Source organism: Equus przewalskii, chromosome 5 (genome assembly GCF_037783145.1).
Source record: "Equus przewalskii isolate Varuska chromosome 5, EquPr2, whole genome shotgun sequence".
Lineage (NCBI taxonomy): Eukaryota > Metazoa > Chordata > Mammalia > Perissodactyla > Equidae > Equus > Equus przewalskii.
This window is the reverse complement of record NC_091835.1, coordinates 33,499,010-33,514,684: the sequence shown is the minus strand read 5'-3', so window position 1 is coordinate 33,514,684 and position 15,675 is coordinate 33,499,010. Positions and strand designations below refer to the sequence as shown.

Below are 15,675 nucleotides of genomic sequence, written 5' to 3'. Positions count from 1 at the left end.
AGTTATGGGACATTATATATCTTCTCAATTAACGGATACTCAAAGACAACCACATATCACTTGAGGTCTTCATAGTATTTTGACATTAAAAAGACATCTTGTCTTCCAGAACATATGCTAGAAGTGGCGTGACATAGAGAAATTCAAATCCTCAGCATTTCAGAGAATAAATGATATATATGTCATTATTAAATATATAGAAATAATTAGGCTCCAGTTCTGAATGGCTGAATCTCTAGTTTTACAAATCAAGAAAGAAAACACAGTTGCAGAATTTAACCTCAGATGTTTTAATAGAGGGATCTTATTCACTATGTACAAGATTCTCTGATGAAAGTGGCTGGCCACTAGCCAGGTGACCTGAATGGCACCAAACACCAAGGGCAGCTCAGGGACCACTAAACGTTGACAGTCTTGGCTGGCTTCACGTCTTCAACTTCAGAAGACAGCCAGCGGTAAGTGCGATGACGCCGCAGCACCTCAATGGCCTTGAGCTCCAGGGGTGTGGCCTGAATACCAAGGTCCTCCAGGCCGGGCAGGTGAGGCAACGTCATGTCTGTGATGTGAACCTTTGAAGAAACAAAGAAGCACAGAGAGCACTGAGAGCCAGCCAAGAACACAGCATGCCAGCCTAGCAAACACCCGGACACTCAGGCTGGCCTGAGCCCCAGCACCAAGACCTAACTGTTTTCAAAGGAGGTGTGGCAGATGTTGATTCCTGGAACTCACTGAAAGTAGACCATAGAAAAAGAGTTTAAGGCAAAAAAACAAGGTCAGCATATATCAGCTCAAAGGTCCCCGGCACTGTCCACGAGAGCACTATCTGCGCTTGGTGAGATGTGAGAGGGTAAGTCTAGAGTGGGGAGCACAAACCACATGCGTCAGGGGTGGACGGTGCTGGTTTAGATCCACACTGCTAAGGGAAAGGGAGAAATTAAGGGGGATTCCTAGATTTCTGGCTTGAGCACCAGAGAGGATAGTGATATCAATTGAGATGAGAGGCTAGTTTGCAATTCTATTTAAGGACGTGTTATGTTTCAGATGGCTATAACACACCTAAATAGATGTAAGAGTCTGTAGCGGGGGCGGGGGGCAATTCAGGGCTGGAGGGAAAATCGCAGCCATGAGCTTACAGACGGCAGCTGGAGCACAGGCTGAGGTGAGGGTCATTTAGAGAATGAGCAAAGACAGAAAAGGGCCGAGGACAGAGCCTTTAGGTTCTCCAAAATTTAGAGATTAAGAAGAGGAGGGTGAACCAGGAAAGGAGACTCAAGAGCATGGCCTCATGAGAGGAGGAAAAGTGAGACGATGTGGAGACGGTCAGAAAACAGGTGGGAATTCAGGGTCTCAGGAGGAGAGAAGGGGTCCCTGTGACAAATGCTGTTCACACACAGGGTGAGATGAGGTCAGAGAACTGACTACTGGATTCGGCGAAGCTGACCTTGAAAAGAGCAGTTTTAGGGGTGATATGGGAATAAAAGCCTGAATGGAGTGGGCTAAAGAAAGAATGAGGTAGGAAACTGTCAATAGCAGGTACAGACAGCAGTTCTGAGGCGATGACACAAAGAGACACAGATAAACAGGGCCTCGGCTAACAGAGAGTTGGGGGAAGGGAGGGTTTTGCCCTTAAAAAATGGAGCTCTCTAGGCATGTCTGTATGCTGATGGGAATGACCCAGCAGAGAAAGCAAACCTGATAACGTCAGGGAGACGATAATGGGAAACCACACCCTGGAGCAGGCTGAGAGAGGATGAGTTTCGGTGCACAGTGGAGGGGCCGACCTCAGACAGGAGAACAGACAGACAAGAGCAGACTGACCCAGGCGAGCCAGCCAAGAAAAGCCCCTTCTTCCTTCTCTGTCTCAGCACCTCTCTCCCAGAGTCCACCCGGGGCCGCCGCTCACCCCACACACACTCACCCGCTCCACCTTATCCCTCGTTGTCCAGGGCTCAAACGGACTCATTTCAAAGAGTCGTGCCACCAATCTGGAAAAATGAAGACAGACGGCACACGTGGTAAGTGTCCCTATGCCCCGTATTCCAGCTAGCCTGAAGACCCACAGCAAGAGAGGCTGCTGTCGAGGCAGGAGTCCACTCAACTCTTCTTTAAGAAAACAGCAACATCCTGGCACCAGCTCCCGAGAGGCCACCTTTCCTTCCAGGATGACCCAGCCTGCCCACTGGAATTGCCGGCAACAACTGTTCTCCTCCAGAGACAACAAATCCTCAAAACGCAAAACTAAAGTGAAGCCACCACCACCAACAAAACAAACAAAAATGACCCAACATTCAGTGAAGGCTGTGAAATTCAATCGAACTTAAGCCTCAGACATTCAAATATTCCCGTTAAGGAGGCAGAGTGAGCTGAGCAGTGTGCAAGATAGCAACTGGAAGCCTTCAAAGCAGGGGCCCCAAGGGAACTAAAAGAGCCTAAGATCTGTGATTCAAATCAGGAAGCAAATACGAAACCAGACGAGAGGGGCTACTGTCTTGCTTAACGCCATCTCTTCACTCCAGTGAAAATGGAGAGTTCTCCTTATCTGTCGTCCAGTTCCCGTCTTAAGTATCCCCAGGGCAGCGGGATTTAGGCCAGCATCTGAGGTACCCTAGGAATTCCTTGGGGTCCCCACAGAGGACTGGGGGCAAAGGTTGGGAGTACGTGCTCTGAGTATCAGCCATCACTGCCGCCAGACCAGTTCTGCTTTCATTTGATTTACCAGGTGGGCCTTTATGTAAAAAGTCATTCAGAGGCCAGCCCGGTGGCACAGCAGTTAAGTTCGCACATTCCGCTTCGGTGGCCCGGGGTTCGCCAGTTCAGATCCCAGGTGTGGGCATGGCACCGCTTGGCAAACCATGCTGTGGCAGGCGTCCCACATATAAAGTAGAGGAAGATGGGCACGGATGTTAGCTCAGGGCCAGTCTTCCTCAGCAAAAAGAGGAGGACTGGCAGCAGATGTTGGCTCAGGGCTAATGTCTCCCCTCCCAAAAAAATGCATTGAACACAAGGCTCCACAGCTTTTCAAAAACCTGAAAAGCAATATTCTAACATATGGTGCAAAAACAGGAAAGAGGAAGCTGAAGATTGGTCAGAACTTCTCCAGGAACACATAAAGCCTCAGATTCTAGACAACCTGTTCCAATGGCAGACAAAGGCACCTTATTGGGCTCACACAGCTTAATAAAAACACCCCTAACAAGCCTTCACTTCTCTGCACTCTGCTCCTGCGCTAAGAGATCACTTCCAGGGTCTATTTTCAGTGTCCTCAGTGGGCCACACCATGCGCACATGCCAACTCCACTATAACTCTCAATTTTAGGCAATTTTATGCAAGACAGCAGCTCCCTGCAACCTGGTCTACGCCCCTCCAGTGCACTGAAGCCGCTGTCACCAATGACCTCACTGCTAACTCCAGTGGATGCTTTCCAGTCCTCTATCTTAGTTGACTTTTCTGTGCCACTTCCTTCCACAAACATTAACAGAGTGCCTACTGTGTGCCAAGCACTGGTCTAAGTGCTGGAAGTACAGGTGTGAACCACCAGCGGGCTCCCTTCTTAAGCGCTCCTTCCCTCCCTCAGACAGCCCCGCCCTCTGCTCGCTAGGCTCCCAAATTCTCCTCCTTTTGCACTGAACTGTCTGACTACTCTTTTCAGCCCCCACGATCAAGCTCCCCTCCTCTGCTAGTCCTCTAACTGGAGGTAGTCCTCATGCTCTGCCCCTCTCACTCGCTCTGACACTTCCCACCTGCTCCAGTCACCGTGCGTATTAAATGAGGATGAAGCAGACAGCCTGACAAAGAGAACACCCTCCACAAACACTCTCACACTGCATTCCGACTGTCTATTTTTCCGGTACCTCTGTTAGATCATTAGCTTTCTGAGGGTTTACTGTAACATCATGAGTCCCTAGCACACTGCCTAAGACTCAGCGGGCAATCAGTAAGTACCTGTTGAATGAATGAATGAACAGAAGAACGAAGGAGTGAACTGCCATGTTGGTTTATAAGTCAACCTCAGGCAAACTGGATGTGAAAATCTCAGTGACCAGACCGCTAGGGTGTCACATGACAATTCCGAGATTCTAAGCCTACAAAGGCAGGAAGCGAACCTAGAAGCAGAGAAAGAAGGTAAGGCAACCGCAGGCCAAGTCTGAGTGAACTGGCTCCTTCCCACAACTACACCATCGGACTGGTCTAATAAAGAAGGGTCCCTTGCCCACTTCTGGGTGAGTGGTCTGAAACAGAGATACAACCTCCAAGAAAGCCACTTCTCCCAATTAAAACAGAGTAGTTTTTAATTGGAGAATTTGAAGAGTTGCAAATCTAACCTCTCAACACACACCGTTTTTCTCATCCACACTGATCTACATTTCGCTTTCTCAGACACCTCTGGTTCTTTCCTAGACAACGAACATCAAGACATCAGGGGCACCTCCTGGTTAAGAGTCTCGGAGACTTCACTGTAACACACACACTCCCTGTAACCCTAAGCAACAGCATCATGGACAAACGTTTCGAGTTAGCTCTACTCAGAAGGCACAGAAAGAAGTACTTCACTTACCGATAGGCAAAATGTGGCAGAGGGTATGGGAGGAAGGGTCTGTGAGCCACAGCATAGACATACTGCACCAGGTCAAAAAGCACGTACCGATTGGGCCTACAAAAAGAAAATTCATACTTTAAATTGTTTCTTCCTCACAGATTTTCTTTTTTAATTTAATAAAATAACATTTTTCTTATGAAAAGGGAAACACATATGCATTACATTAAATACAGATTAGCATATAGAAAAATCACCCACAATCCCACCAAAGATAAAGTTAATATATTTAACATATATCCTCCTCATCCGCTTACATATACACATTTTTCATGTTTATAAATATAAGATTACATAGGTCATCCTATTCCGTAATGTCTTCTTCATCTGAGATTAAACCCCCATCAGCTCTTATGTCATTAAATACTCTAGTGCATGTTTAATGGTTGCATGTATTGCACTGCATGTAATCATAACTGTTTTACCAATACCCAGCTCTACTTAATATTTAATTTTTCTTTTTTTCTTTTATAAAATAATGCTTTAATGAACATTCTTGTAGTAAATATTTTTACTTATCCATAACTATATATTTATAATACATTCTAGAAGTGGAACTGGCTCAAAGTATATTTTGAAATTTTAAGACTTTTACTGAATACTTCCAAACTACCTTCCAAAAGGTTTACTAATTTACCTAAAATGATAGTAGCCTCTCACCAAAAATGAGTTTAGTCACAAAAAATAAGCAAAACAAATCTTGCCAGTCTGCCAGGTAAAAAAGGTACCTCAACGTTTTAATTAGCATTACCTTTAGGCTAGAGATTAATTTTTTTCTTCATATATTTTTGGCCATTTACACTTCTTTCTTTTCTCTCTTTCCTCCTGGAGTCTCTGCCTATAAGAGGGAATTGTAAAAATTCTTTCTATTTTAATGACATAGTTGGAAATATCTTTTATTGTCTGCATTTTGCTTTTTAATGTTTAAGTGTTTTGTGGCAATAAGAAAATTTAACCATTTCATTTAATCAAAACTACTGATTTCTTTCACTTTATAGTTGGTTTTACATTTAGAAAATCCCTCTATAGGCACCAGTGACATTAATGTCCACACATTTTGTCTAATGTTTTTAAGTTGTTTAAACCATAAAATAAGTTCCTTCTACAACATATTTCTGTATTGATCTAAAGATGTAACACCACTTACTGAATAATCTACCCTTTCGTCACATTTTGGAAGGTCACCCTGAGCACACACTACATTCTTCCATGTATTTGAGACTGTTTCTGGACTTCTGTTCTAGTCCAGTGATCCAGCAGTTTTGGACCACATTAACCTAGCTTTAATTATCACTTACAATACATTCTGAAATCTCTTCGCCTGGTTTCCTACTCCCTGTTGCCTCAGAAAGCCTGTGACAGCTGAGAGCTGGATGCAGGTAACTCAGCGAGAACTTCATCATTCTGACATTGTCACCAAAAACAAAACAAAACAAAAACCAAAGAAACCCCATGAAAATGTCAGCTGAGGGAAATATGAGACAAAGCCCTCAAAAAGCTTCCTTCGATTTCCAGAAGGATCTGTAAGGATCAGTGCAGGGCATATAATACATGCTATGCCAAAGAACAACCTGTCGTCTTGACGCTGACAGCAATTCTGGGATCACGGGTGAACTAATTCTATGGAATACACCTGCTCTTCAGCTGTTCCAAAGCACTGTGCATTCCATGAACTGTGACTCAAAGACCCCTTTACGTGTCCCGCTCACAGAGAAAGGTACACTGAAGCCTACGTCCTTCCCAGCTTAGATTTCATGGTTCAGCACTGTAGTCATTCCTCTGTGAAACCTTGTCCCCCGCGCCCCTCTTACTATACTACTGCAGCAAAACCCCTACTCTGATTAACCCAAGTACCTGCGTTCTTTGCGCCCGAAGCCCCAGCAAGATGGAGGTGTAGAGAAAATACAACCAGGCTAACCGGCTTCAGCAACTTCGGCGGAAGCCTCAGTTCTGCCTGCAATCCTGTGCTCCCGGGAAGCGCTCTCTTCCTGTCCTCCCAGGGAACACTCCCCATCTTCTCCGCCGTCCTCACATTTTCCACAGACTTCTCTGAACCACCCCATCCTGCCCTTTAGCTGACCATCTCCTCACTTGTCTTTTCATCATTTTTCCTTTTTTTTTTTTTTTAAGGATTGGCACCTGGGCTAACAACTGTTGCCAATCTTCTTTTTTTTTTTCTGCTTTATTTCCCAAACCCCCCGATACATAGTCGTATATCTTAGTTGCAGGTCCCTCTAGTTGTGGCATGTGGGACGCCGCCTCAACGTGGCCTGACGAGCAGTGCCATGTCCGCGCCCAGGATCCGAACCAACAAATCACTGGGCCGCCTGCAGCGGAGCGCGCGAACTTAACCACTCGGCCACGGAGCTGGCCCCTTTTCATCATTTTTCTTGCTAGTGTCTTTTGAAGTACAAAAGTTTTTAACTTTGATGAAGTCTAAATTATTAATTTTTTCTTTTATGAAGTATGCTTTTGATGCCATATCTAATAAACTTTGCCTAACCCAAGATCTAAAAGATTTTTTACTGTTCTTCAAAAAGTTTTCTAGTTTTAACCCTTGCATTGAGGTCTTTGATCTATTCTGAGTTAATTTTTTCATGTATGGTGTGATGAAAGGGCCTAAGCGCATTTTTTTGCATGTGGATTTCTCAGTTCTATTTGTTGAAAAGACTCCTTTCCCCACTGAGGTGTCACAGCACCTTTGTCAAAAAACAATCATCGGTAGAGGTTGATTTCTAGACTATCAATTCTGCTTAAGTGATCTATATGTCTCTTCTTATGCCAGGACCACACTGTCTTAATAAAATAACCGCAGCTTTGGAGAAAGTTCTGAAATTGGCAAGCTTATGTGCTCTCCCTTTATTCTTTGTCAAAATGATTTTGGCTATTGTGGGTCTTTTGCATTTCCATATAAATTTAGAATTAATTTGTCAATTTCTGCAAAAAGTTCTGCTGGAATTTTGATAGGACTGAGTTGAACATATAGATCAATTTGGGGAAAATTGCCATTTTAACAATATTGACTCCTCTGATCCATATACATAAGATGTCTTTCCATTTATTTACATCTTTAATTTCCTTCAGCAATGTTTTGTAATTTTCAGTATACAGGTCTTGTACTTCTTTTGTTAAATTTATACCTAAATATTTTATTCTTTTTGATGCTATTCTGAACAAAATTATTTTAACTTTATTTTCAGATTGTTCATTTGCTAGATTGTTCATTTGCTAATATACGGAAACTGATTTTTATATATTGATCTTGTACCTTGTGACCTTGCTGAACTTGTTACTGGTTCTCATAGTTTTGTGTATGTGTGTGTATCAATAAGCATTTAAGGAATGAATGACAGGCTGGACCAACATCCTATAATTAACGACTGTGAAAAACCTAGGAGCAAAATTAAGGTCTTATGCCTCCGCCTTAGCCTCAAAATGTCAGGGAAATAAGCAGTTGTCCCCTGGGGCTGAAGAGACAAAAAGAGAAGTGTAGATGCATATCTACAATTTCACAAGGAAAAATGCCTACACTGCCACGTCTAGCATTACTGTTCCCATCTCTACCAAACAAGTATGACTGACTGCCACCTAGCAAAGGGACTGCAGTGGCTGGACACAGGTCATGAGGACAACGGCTAACTCATCGCAGAGCCATTTCCACTGAGCAGGAAGCAAAGTCTGTAAAGCCATTTCTGCTCATCTGTTCCTTGGAATCCTGGTCTAAGGACCTCTCGACCAGACCCTCACATCTTCTGAGTCTAGTGTTTTATGGAACCTGTGTTGAACACTTTTTTTTGTAGTTTTCCTAGAGTACATAACTGATTACATGCTAATGTACCGAATTGGGAAGTCGAAGAGAAACATACATCTTGTAGCAGCTAGTTGACATAAACACACCATAGTTTTTTGCACTGTAAAAAAAACTTACTAACTAAATTTATAATAATAATGATAAAACACAATATATGAATTCATAATCCTGGGAATGTATACTCTGCCTCCCGGCTTAGAAAGAAAAGTGTCTTTTCTTTTTGTTGTCGTTAATGCCATAGAGTGGATTCCAATTCCCAGCTCCGCTGTGTCCAGCAGAGCGGAACCTGTCCAGTCATTCTGCGCCATCCTCTTATCTCCCGGTGCTACATCAGACAATGTTTTGCTGCTATTCACAGAGTTTTTGCGGCCAATTTTTTCAGAAGTGGGTGGCCAGGTCCTTCTTCCTAGTCTGTCTAGTCTGGAAGCTCCATTGAAACCTGTCCACCATGGGTGACCCTGCTGCTATTTGAAACACCAGTGGTGGAGCTTTCAGCATCACAGCAACACGCAGCCGCGACAATACAACAACCATCAGGTGGTACAGTTCCTTGACTGGGAAACAAACCGGAGCCCCAGGATTGAAAGTGTGGAGTCTTAACCACTAGACCTCCAGGTCTGGCCCATCTTTTCTCTAGAAGCAAATATTTCTTACGAATTAGGCTATCACTTATCGTTGAATGAGACCCCCACCTTTCACGGAACGTCGTGTGTTGTTAGGTTGCTTCACTAATGACAAGGTTCTGGGCCAACTATCAAGTGGACTTGGTACTTTCCAACTTGCAGGCTGAGTCTTAGTTTTTTAGTCTTACTTAATTCAGTAAAAAGGTCCTAAACATAGCTGTAACATGATTTAATAATTCTGGTTACATCACATAGCTTAACTGTGCCCCATTTTTCCTGAGAGCAAATTTCAACAAAGAGAGCATCAAATAAATTGCACGGCATGAACAACTGTACCCTAAACCAGCCTTCTGGAATCTTCTAGAGGCACTGAGATACTGTATCAAAATTAATTTGATTTTGCAATTATACTTACTCCCTAAAAGTAAATTGTGTTTCAGAATTTATAGTAATATCCTTTCATATATTAAAAACATCACTGGAGTAGTAGGAAACCATCCTTGGGGATCACTGGACTAAGTATACGTAATAGTCTAGGGCAGTGGCTCTCAGACTGTGGGGACAGAAGAGTCATTTATTAAAGCAGATTTCTAGGCTCCCTCAAATCCTGATTTAATATAAACGATTCAGGAGATTCTGACAGTGGCGGCCTTTAGACAGCTCTTTGAGACACACTGGTCTCGGGGCTAAGGGAGTAGGGTTTCTGGAATAAATATAGTTGAAGAAAGGCATTGTAACAATACAACGAACAAATGTGTTAGCGACACATTTAGAAATTACTGTTGTTGTAAATCATTATCATTCTTTCATTTTAAGAGGTAGCACAATTTTAAACGCAAGTTCTAGCCACCTACCCGACAAAGACAAAAGTCTTTCCTCTGGCACTTGGGTCCTTAATTGCATTAATAATTCCTTTGGATACGTCCACAACCTATAAGAAATTATAACACATGGTCAAGTAATTGTTCAAACAGAGAAACAGAGAGAGATGGAGGAGAGAAAGGAAGAGAGAAAGGGAGAGAGAGAGGAAGGAAGGAAGGAAGGAAGGAAAGCCACATCAAGCACAACCAAAAAAACATGATCAAATGAAAATAGCGGCATTGTCTCTTTTCAGAAAGCCTCTACAGAACCCACTTCTCAAGAGCTCAGATGATCTCCACACTGGAAGGTTCACTTACATATTCTCTCTCGTCAGAAAGCATCTGTCTTCAGAGGGCTGTTGGGCCCTTCTGAGGTGCTTTTGCCCACTCTCTCCCATCTCACCCTTGGCCACTCCTCCCCACTCTGTTCTAAGACACCACAGACCACTAGGCTTGACCACGTGGAACTGCCAATGTTCTACCATCTGAATTTCAAGACAGTAATTTTACATGGTTTTAGACCCCACTTTTTCAGCTTGGGGGGATTTTGGCCCCCAGGGGACATTTGGCAAATACCTGGAGACATTTTTAGTTGTCACAATGGGGGAATGGGAGGAGATGTACTGCCATCTGGTGGCTAGAGGCCAGGAACACTGCTATACATTCTACAACACCTCCTAGAACAAAGAATTATCTGGCCCAAAATTTCAATAGTGCCACAGCTGAGAAACCCCAGTTCAACATCATTCGGAATCCAACACTGCTCTCTCACCTCTGGGCCCATATACACACTGCTTCCTCTGCACAGAATGCTCTTCCCCATCCCTCTTCATCTGACTTGCTGTTGGTCATCTGTAAGGTCTCACCTTAGATGTCATTTCCTCTAGGAGGCCTTCCCTGACCCTCAAGTCAGAATCAGGTGTCCCTCTGATGCAATTACTTAAAACCCTCTTCCCATCGCAGCACTCATCACACTGCATGCTAATTGCTTCACTGCCCTGTCTCTAACGGAGACCAACTTGAGGACAGCAATCTGTGTCTGTCCAGTTAACAGCTCTGTATCCCCAGTGACCCGTACGGTGTGTCTAAGAGTTCAATACATTTTTCTTAAGTGAATGAAGCAGTGAAGACACAGAGAATACATGCACCTCTTAGGTAAACTGAGAGGCAACCAGTCGAAGCGAGTTGACCAAGAGGAAAATGCTGGAGTTACAGAATTAGGATGAAACCAGAAAACTGATCGCCTGAATCTGAATTTAGCAAAAGCCCCTTCATCCATAGTACTTACATATACTGGTTGTTTCACTGTCTTCTTGCCCAAGGAAATAAGAGGTACACCACCAAACGAGCGAATATCTGGCAGAACAAAGAAAACTATTAGAAGGCCTAAGCTGCTATAAGATGCTCCAGGTTAACATAATCATTTTGCATAAGAGAAATAATGAAACAAATGTAGCTGACTCTGAGGAAGCTAATGATCTTAGAAGGAGCAGCCATTTGTTTTTCAGACATGGAAACATGGAAAGTAAAAAGGCCTTGGCTACTTATCTTCTGCTCTACAATGCTAAATGCATGGCCACTCCCACCACTGGGCTCTAATGGCACCCCATTCTAAGGAGGAACACAGGAATCAATGCGTCAGTGACAGAGCATAGGTAACCCAGAAAACGATGCTGATAAAAACAGGAGTTTGGTATATGATGAACGCAGTACCACAAGTATGTGGGAAATGGTGCTGAGACAATCATTCTACTCTTTGAAAAACAAACAGAAAGAAATGGCTTAGATCTCACCACAAACCAAAACAAATCCCAAGTAGGTTAAATGTAAAAGTAAAAAGAGTTTTTTAAAAGAATTTTTAAAAGTTTAACTTATAAGAGCATCAGAAAGAATAAAATACTTAGGAATAAATTTAACTACCTTGAGCTAAAGACTTGCACACTGAGAACTTCAAGACACTCCTGAAAGAAATTTAAAGACACAAACAAATGGAAAGACACCCCATGTCCGAGGATTGGAACACTTAATATTGTTAGGATGTCAACACTACACAAAGCAGTCTACAGATTGAATGAAATCCCTATCAAAATCCCAATGGTGTTTCATGCAGAAATAGAGAAAACTCCATCCTAAAATTCACATGGAATCTTAAGGGACCCCAAATAGCCAAAACAATCCTGAAAAAGAAAGCAAAGTTGAAGGTCTCTCACTCTTCCTGGTTTCAAAACATATTACAAAGCTACAGTAATCAGAACAGGGTACAGTGATCAAAACGGTGGTATAAAAACAGACAGATAGACCAGTGGAGTAGAATAGACAGAAATAACCCACGTACATATGGTCAGATTATTATTGATAGAGTGCCGAGAGCATTCAATGGGGAAATGACAGTCTTTTCAACAAATGGTCCTGGCAAGACTGTATATCCACATATAAAAGAATGAAGTTAGACCCTTAATTTACACCATATAGAAAAATTAACTTAAAATGGATCAAAGACCTAAAGGCAAGAGCTAAAATTACAAAATCCTCAGGAAAAAACATAGAGGAAATGCTTCAAGATATTGGATTTAACAATGATTTCTTAGATAAGACACCTAAAGTATAGGCAACAAAAGTAAAAATAGATAAATTAGGTTACATCAAAATTTAAAACTTCTGTGCATCAAAGTCCCAAATTAACAGAGTGAAAAGGCAGCGTATGGAATGGGAGAAAATATCTGTAAATCATATACCTGATAAGGGGCTAATATCCAGAATATATAAAGAACTCCCAGAATTCAACAATAACAAAAAACAAACAACCCAATTAAAAAGTGAGCAAAGGGGGGCTGGCCCCGTGGCCAAGTGGTTGAGTTCGTGCACTCCGCTGCAGGTGGCCCAGTGTTTCGTTGGTTCCAGTCCTGGGCGCGGACATGGCACTGCTTGTCAAACCACGCTGAGGCAGCGTCCCACATGCCACAGCTAGAAGGACCCACAATGAAGAATATACAACTATGTACCAGGGGGCTTTGGGGAGAAAAAGGAAAAAAATAAAATCTTTAAAAAAAAAAAGTGAGCAAAGGATGTGAACAGACATTTCTCCAAATAAGATATACAAATGTCCAATAAGCACATGAAAAGATGCTCAACATCACTAATCATTAGGGCAAAACCAAGAGATATTACCTCACACCCATTAGGATGGCTACTATAAAAAAAACAGAAAATAACAAGAGTTGGCAAAGATATGAAAAAACTGGAACCCTGTGCACTCTTGGTAGAAAGGCAAACTGGTACAGCCACTATGGAAAACAGTATGGAAGTTCTTCAAAAAATTAAAAATAGAACCACCATATGATCCAGCAACTCTACTTCTGGGTGTCCCTGGAAGCAGGGTCTGGAAGAGATACATGCACAACCATGTTCACAGCAGCATTATTCACAACAGCCAGAGGCTGGAAGCAAGCCACGGGTCGGCTGACAGATGAACAGATAAATGTGGTCTACACACACAATGGAATATCATTCAGCCTTAAAAAGGAAGGAAATCCTGTCACACGCCACAACCCAGATGCACCCTGAGGACATCACGCACGTGAAACAAGCCAGTCACAAAAGATCAGTTTTTCACCCCTAAAATCTCAAAATCTCTTCACTTAGTCAAGAACACTGATTTTCTCTGCCAAGTTTAATTAGTAAATAAACAAACAAAAAGCATGAGAGTAAACATAAAACATTTCCCAGCCTATGAAAGCAGTTTACAGACCAACTGACTAGTTTTAGTTTAGTAATGACCAAACTAATACTTATTCCACATCTAATCCCATTCCACAGAAATTGCTGTTAACAAGGAAGACCTATGAAATGTGTCTGACCAAGTACGATGCTACCTTTTCGTCTCTGAAATCAGTATCTAAGTGACTTGGCTACCAGACTAAAAGTGAGACTGCAGTAAACAAACAGGGGCTTCCGAGGAAAAGCATTAACGGAGCCAACACTGCAGCTTTTACTGCGTGCAGCTGCTGTATCGCAGGCTACTTCATCAACTACCACACCACGCTTGAGGGAGACATCAAGACATCCACATTAACAGAGGAGGAAGCTGCCTCCCACAGACCTGCCAAAGTCACAGAACTAGTTAGTCTTGGGGCCAAAATTCAAACTCAGGCCTCTGACTCCAAGTCCGCGCTCTTTCCGCGCATCTAAGTCCCTCCTTTGATATCCAGTAACGACGATCATGAGAAGGAGCATGTTGACTAGACAAACATAACCTTTGGGGAGGAAAAGGCAACTGGGGAGAAAAAATATAACCTCAGTCCATCATGACAGAGAACACCATGAGCTTGTGCTAACTTCAACCTGTTAACCCCATCCTCTCTCCACCGTTAAGAACACGTACTTGCAAAATGATTGAGGAATCGATCTTCTCTTCCAAAGATGTCCGCTGGCTTTATGATAGTCGCTTCCGGAAATGCATTCCTCACTTCTTTCTCTCCAACAGCCTAAACAAGCAACCAAACACAGTTCTGAGACGAGTGAACGAAGCTTCCATTTGTCCCACTGTCATGACACTACTTGTATTTCAAAGGTCATATTTTCCTCCAGATTAAAGCAATTGTAGTATTCATAAAACTCAATTACACAGAAATTTTTTTTAAAATAACACATAAAAATGCCCTGCCTCTTGTAGTTCTGGTGAGGTTTCTTCCCATATTTATTCGACAGAAGCTTACGCAGAAGAAAGGAGAAAAATCAGAGTAGAACTTTTCTAGCCTCCCTCTTTCCTTCTAATCAGACTCTTGGTTTGTGTCAACAATCTGGCAGCCTGTCAGAAAGGAGAGCGTGGTGGAGCAGGCTACAATAATGGAAGTAGCAAGGGCACACAACCCGGTGGAGTCAGGGATGGGTCATTTATCTTCCTAATCTCAACTGCTGGACCACCCTCACTTGTTATCATCTGCTCACCTCCTACACAAGGCCTCTTGTTGACTGCAGATATTGGTACATACTTCAGTCTTCCTTTCCACCCCAACTTTCTTTCTACCTACACCACCATTGTGGGTGACATCAATGTCCATGTGGACTGGCACCTCTAGCATCGCAACTCTAATGACCTCCTCTTCACTGCACTTCTGCCTCTCTCAACTTGGTCAGGCCAGAGACCACATCGAGAACCAAAAGTGCCCTTCTTCTGAAACACTGAACACAGCCTACTCAGGTGACAGTCTCCTGTACTTCCAGCCTGCTTGTTCTCTGTTCATGTGTTCCTCAGCCTTCTCAGGAACCCCAGTCCGGCCTTCTCAGGAACCCCAGATTCTGCTTTCCTCTGTATCAACCCCTCCTAACCGCCCCTGATTCAGATTAGATTCCATGGCCCAACTTTTCAATCACTCTCTTACCAATATTGTAAACCACTTGTCCCCTTGTCCCTTACTCCACCCACTGGGCAAAATCCCAATCCTACAGGAACCCCATTAGCCTTCTTCTTTGAGCCATGCACTCCTGTTGCCTTCAGAGCTGGAGGAAAATAAATAAAAATCATAAATTGGTACCACTATAAATTCATGTTACCAATTTTAACTGGGCCCTCAACATTTTCTAGAAATAGAGTTTTCTTCTAATTAGTTTACTCTCCTATATGACAATTTCAAACATATTCTGTTCTTTCAAATTTCACCCTTACTTTTTCCTCTTCCTTCCAGTAAATGACCTCACCTTCTAATTCAAAGAGAAAATATAGCAGCAGAAAAAACCACCCCAAGTTCCCGCCACTAAATCCACACTCAGGTGCATGAACCAACCGT

General features: G+C 42.9%; 1 protein-coding gene across 2 annotated transcripts in view; it reads right to left on the bottom strand.

The window, feature by feature from the left end:
* Positions 1 to 269: 269 nt before the first annotated feature.
* NDUFA9 (NADH:ubiquinone oxidoreductase subunit A9) overlaps positions 270 to 15,675 on the bottom strand; it is a 25,789-nt gene continuing 10,383 nt past the window's right edge. For both annotated transcript variants that reach the window (XM_008530551.2, XM_070620546.1), the window contains exons 6-11: positions 14,271 to 14,373; positions 11,178 to 11,245; positions 9,884 to 9,960; positions 4,557 to 4,652; positions 1,919 to 1,985; positions 270 to 569 (exon numbers count right to left, since the gene is read on the bottom strand). In XM_008530551.2, the coding sequence (XP_008528773.1) occupies positions 399 to 569; positions 1,919 to 1,985; positions 4,557 to 4,652; positions 9,884 to 9,960; positions 11,178 to 11,245; positions 14,271 to 14,373 (582 nt within the window). In that variant the 3' untranslated portion in view covers positions 270 to 398. The remainder of the gene's footprint in view (positions 570 to 1,918; positions 1,986 to 4,556; positions 4,653 to 9,883; positions 9,961 to 11,177; positions 11,246 to 14,270; positions 14,374 to 15,675) is intronic.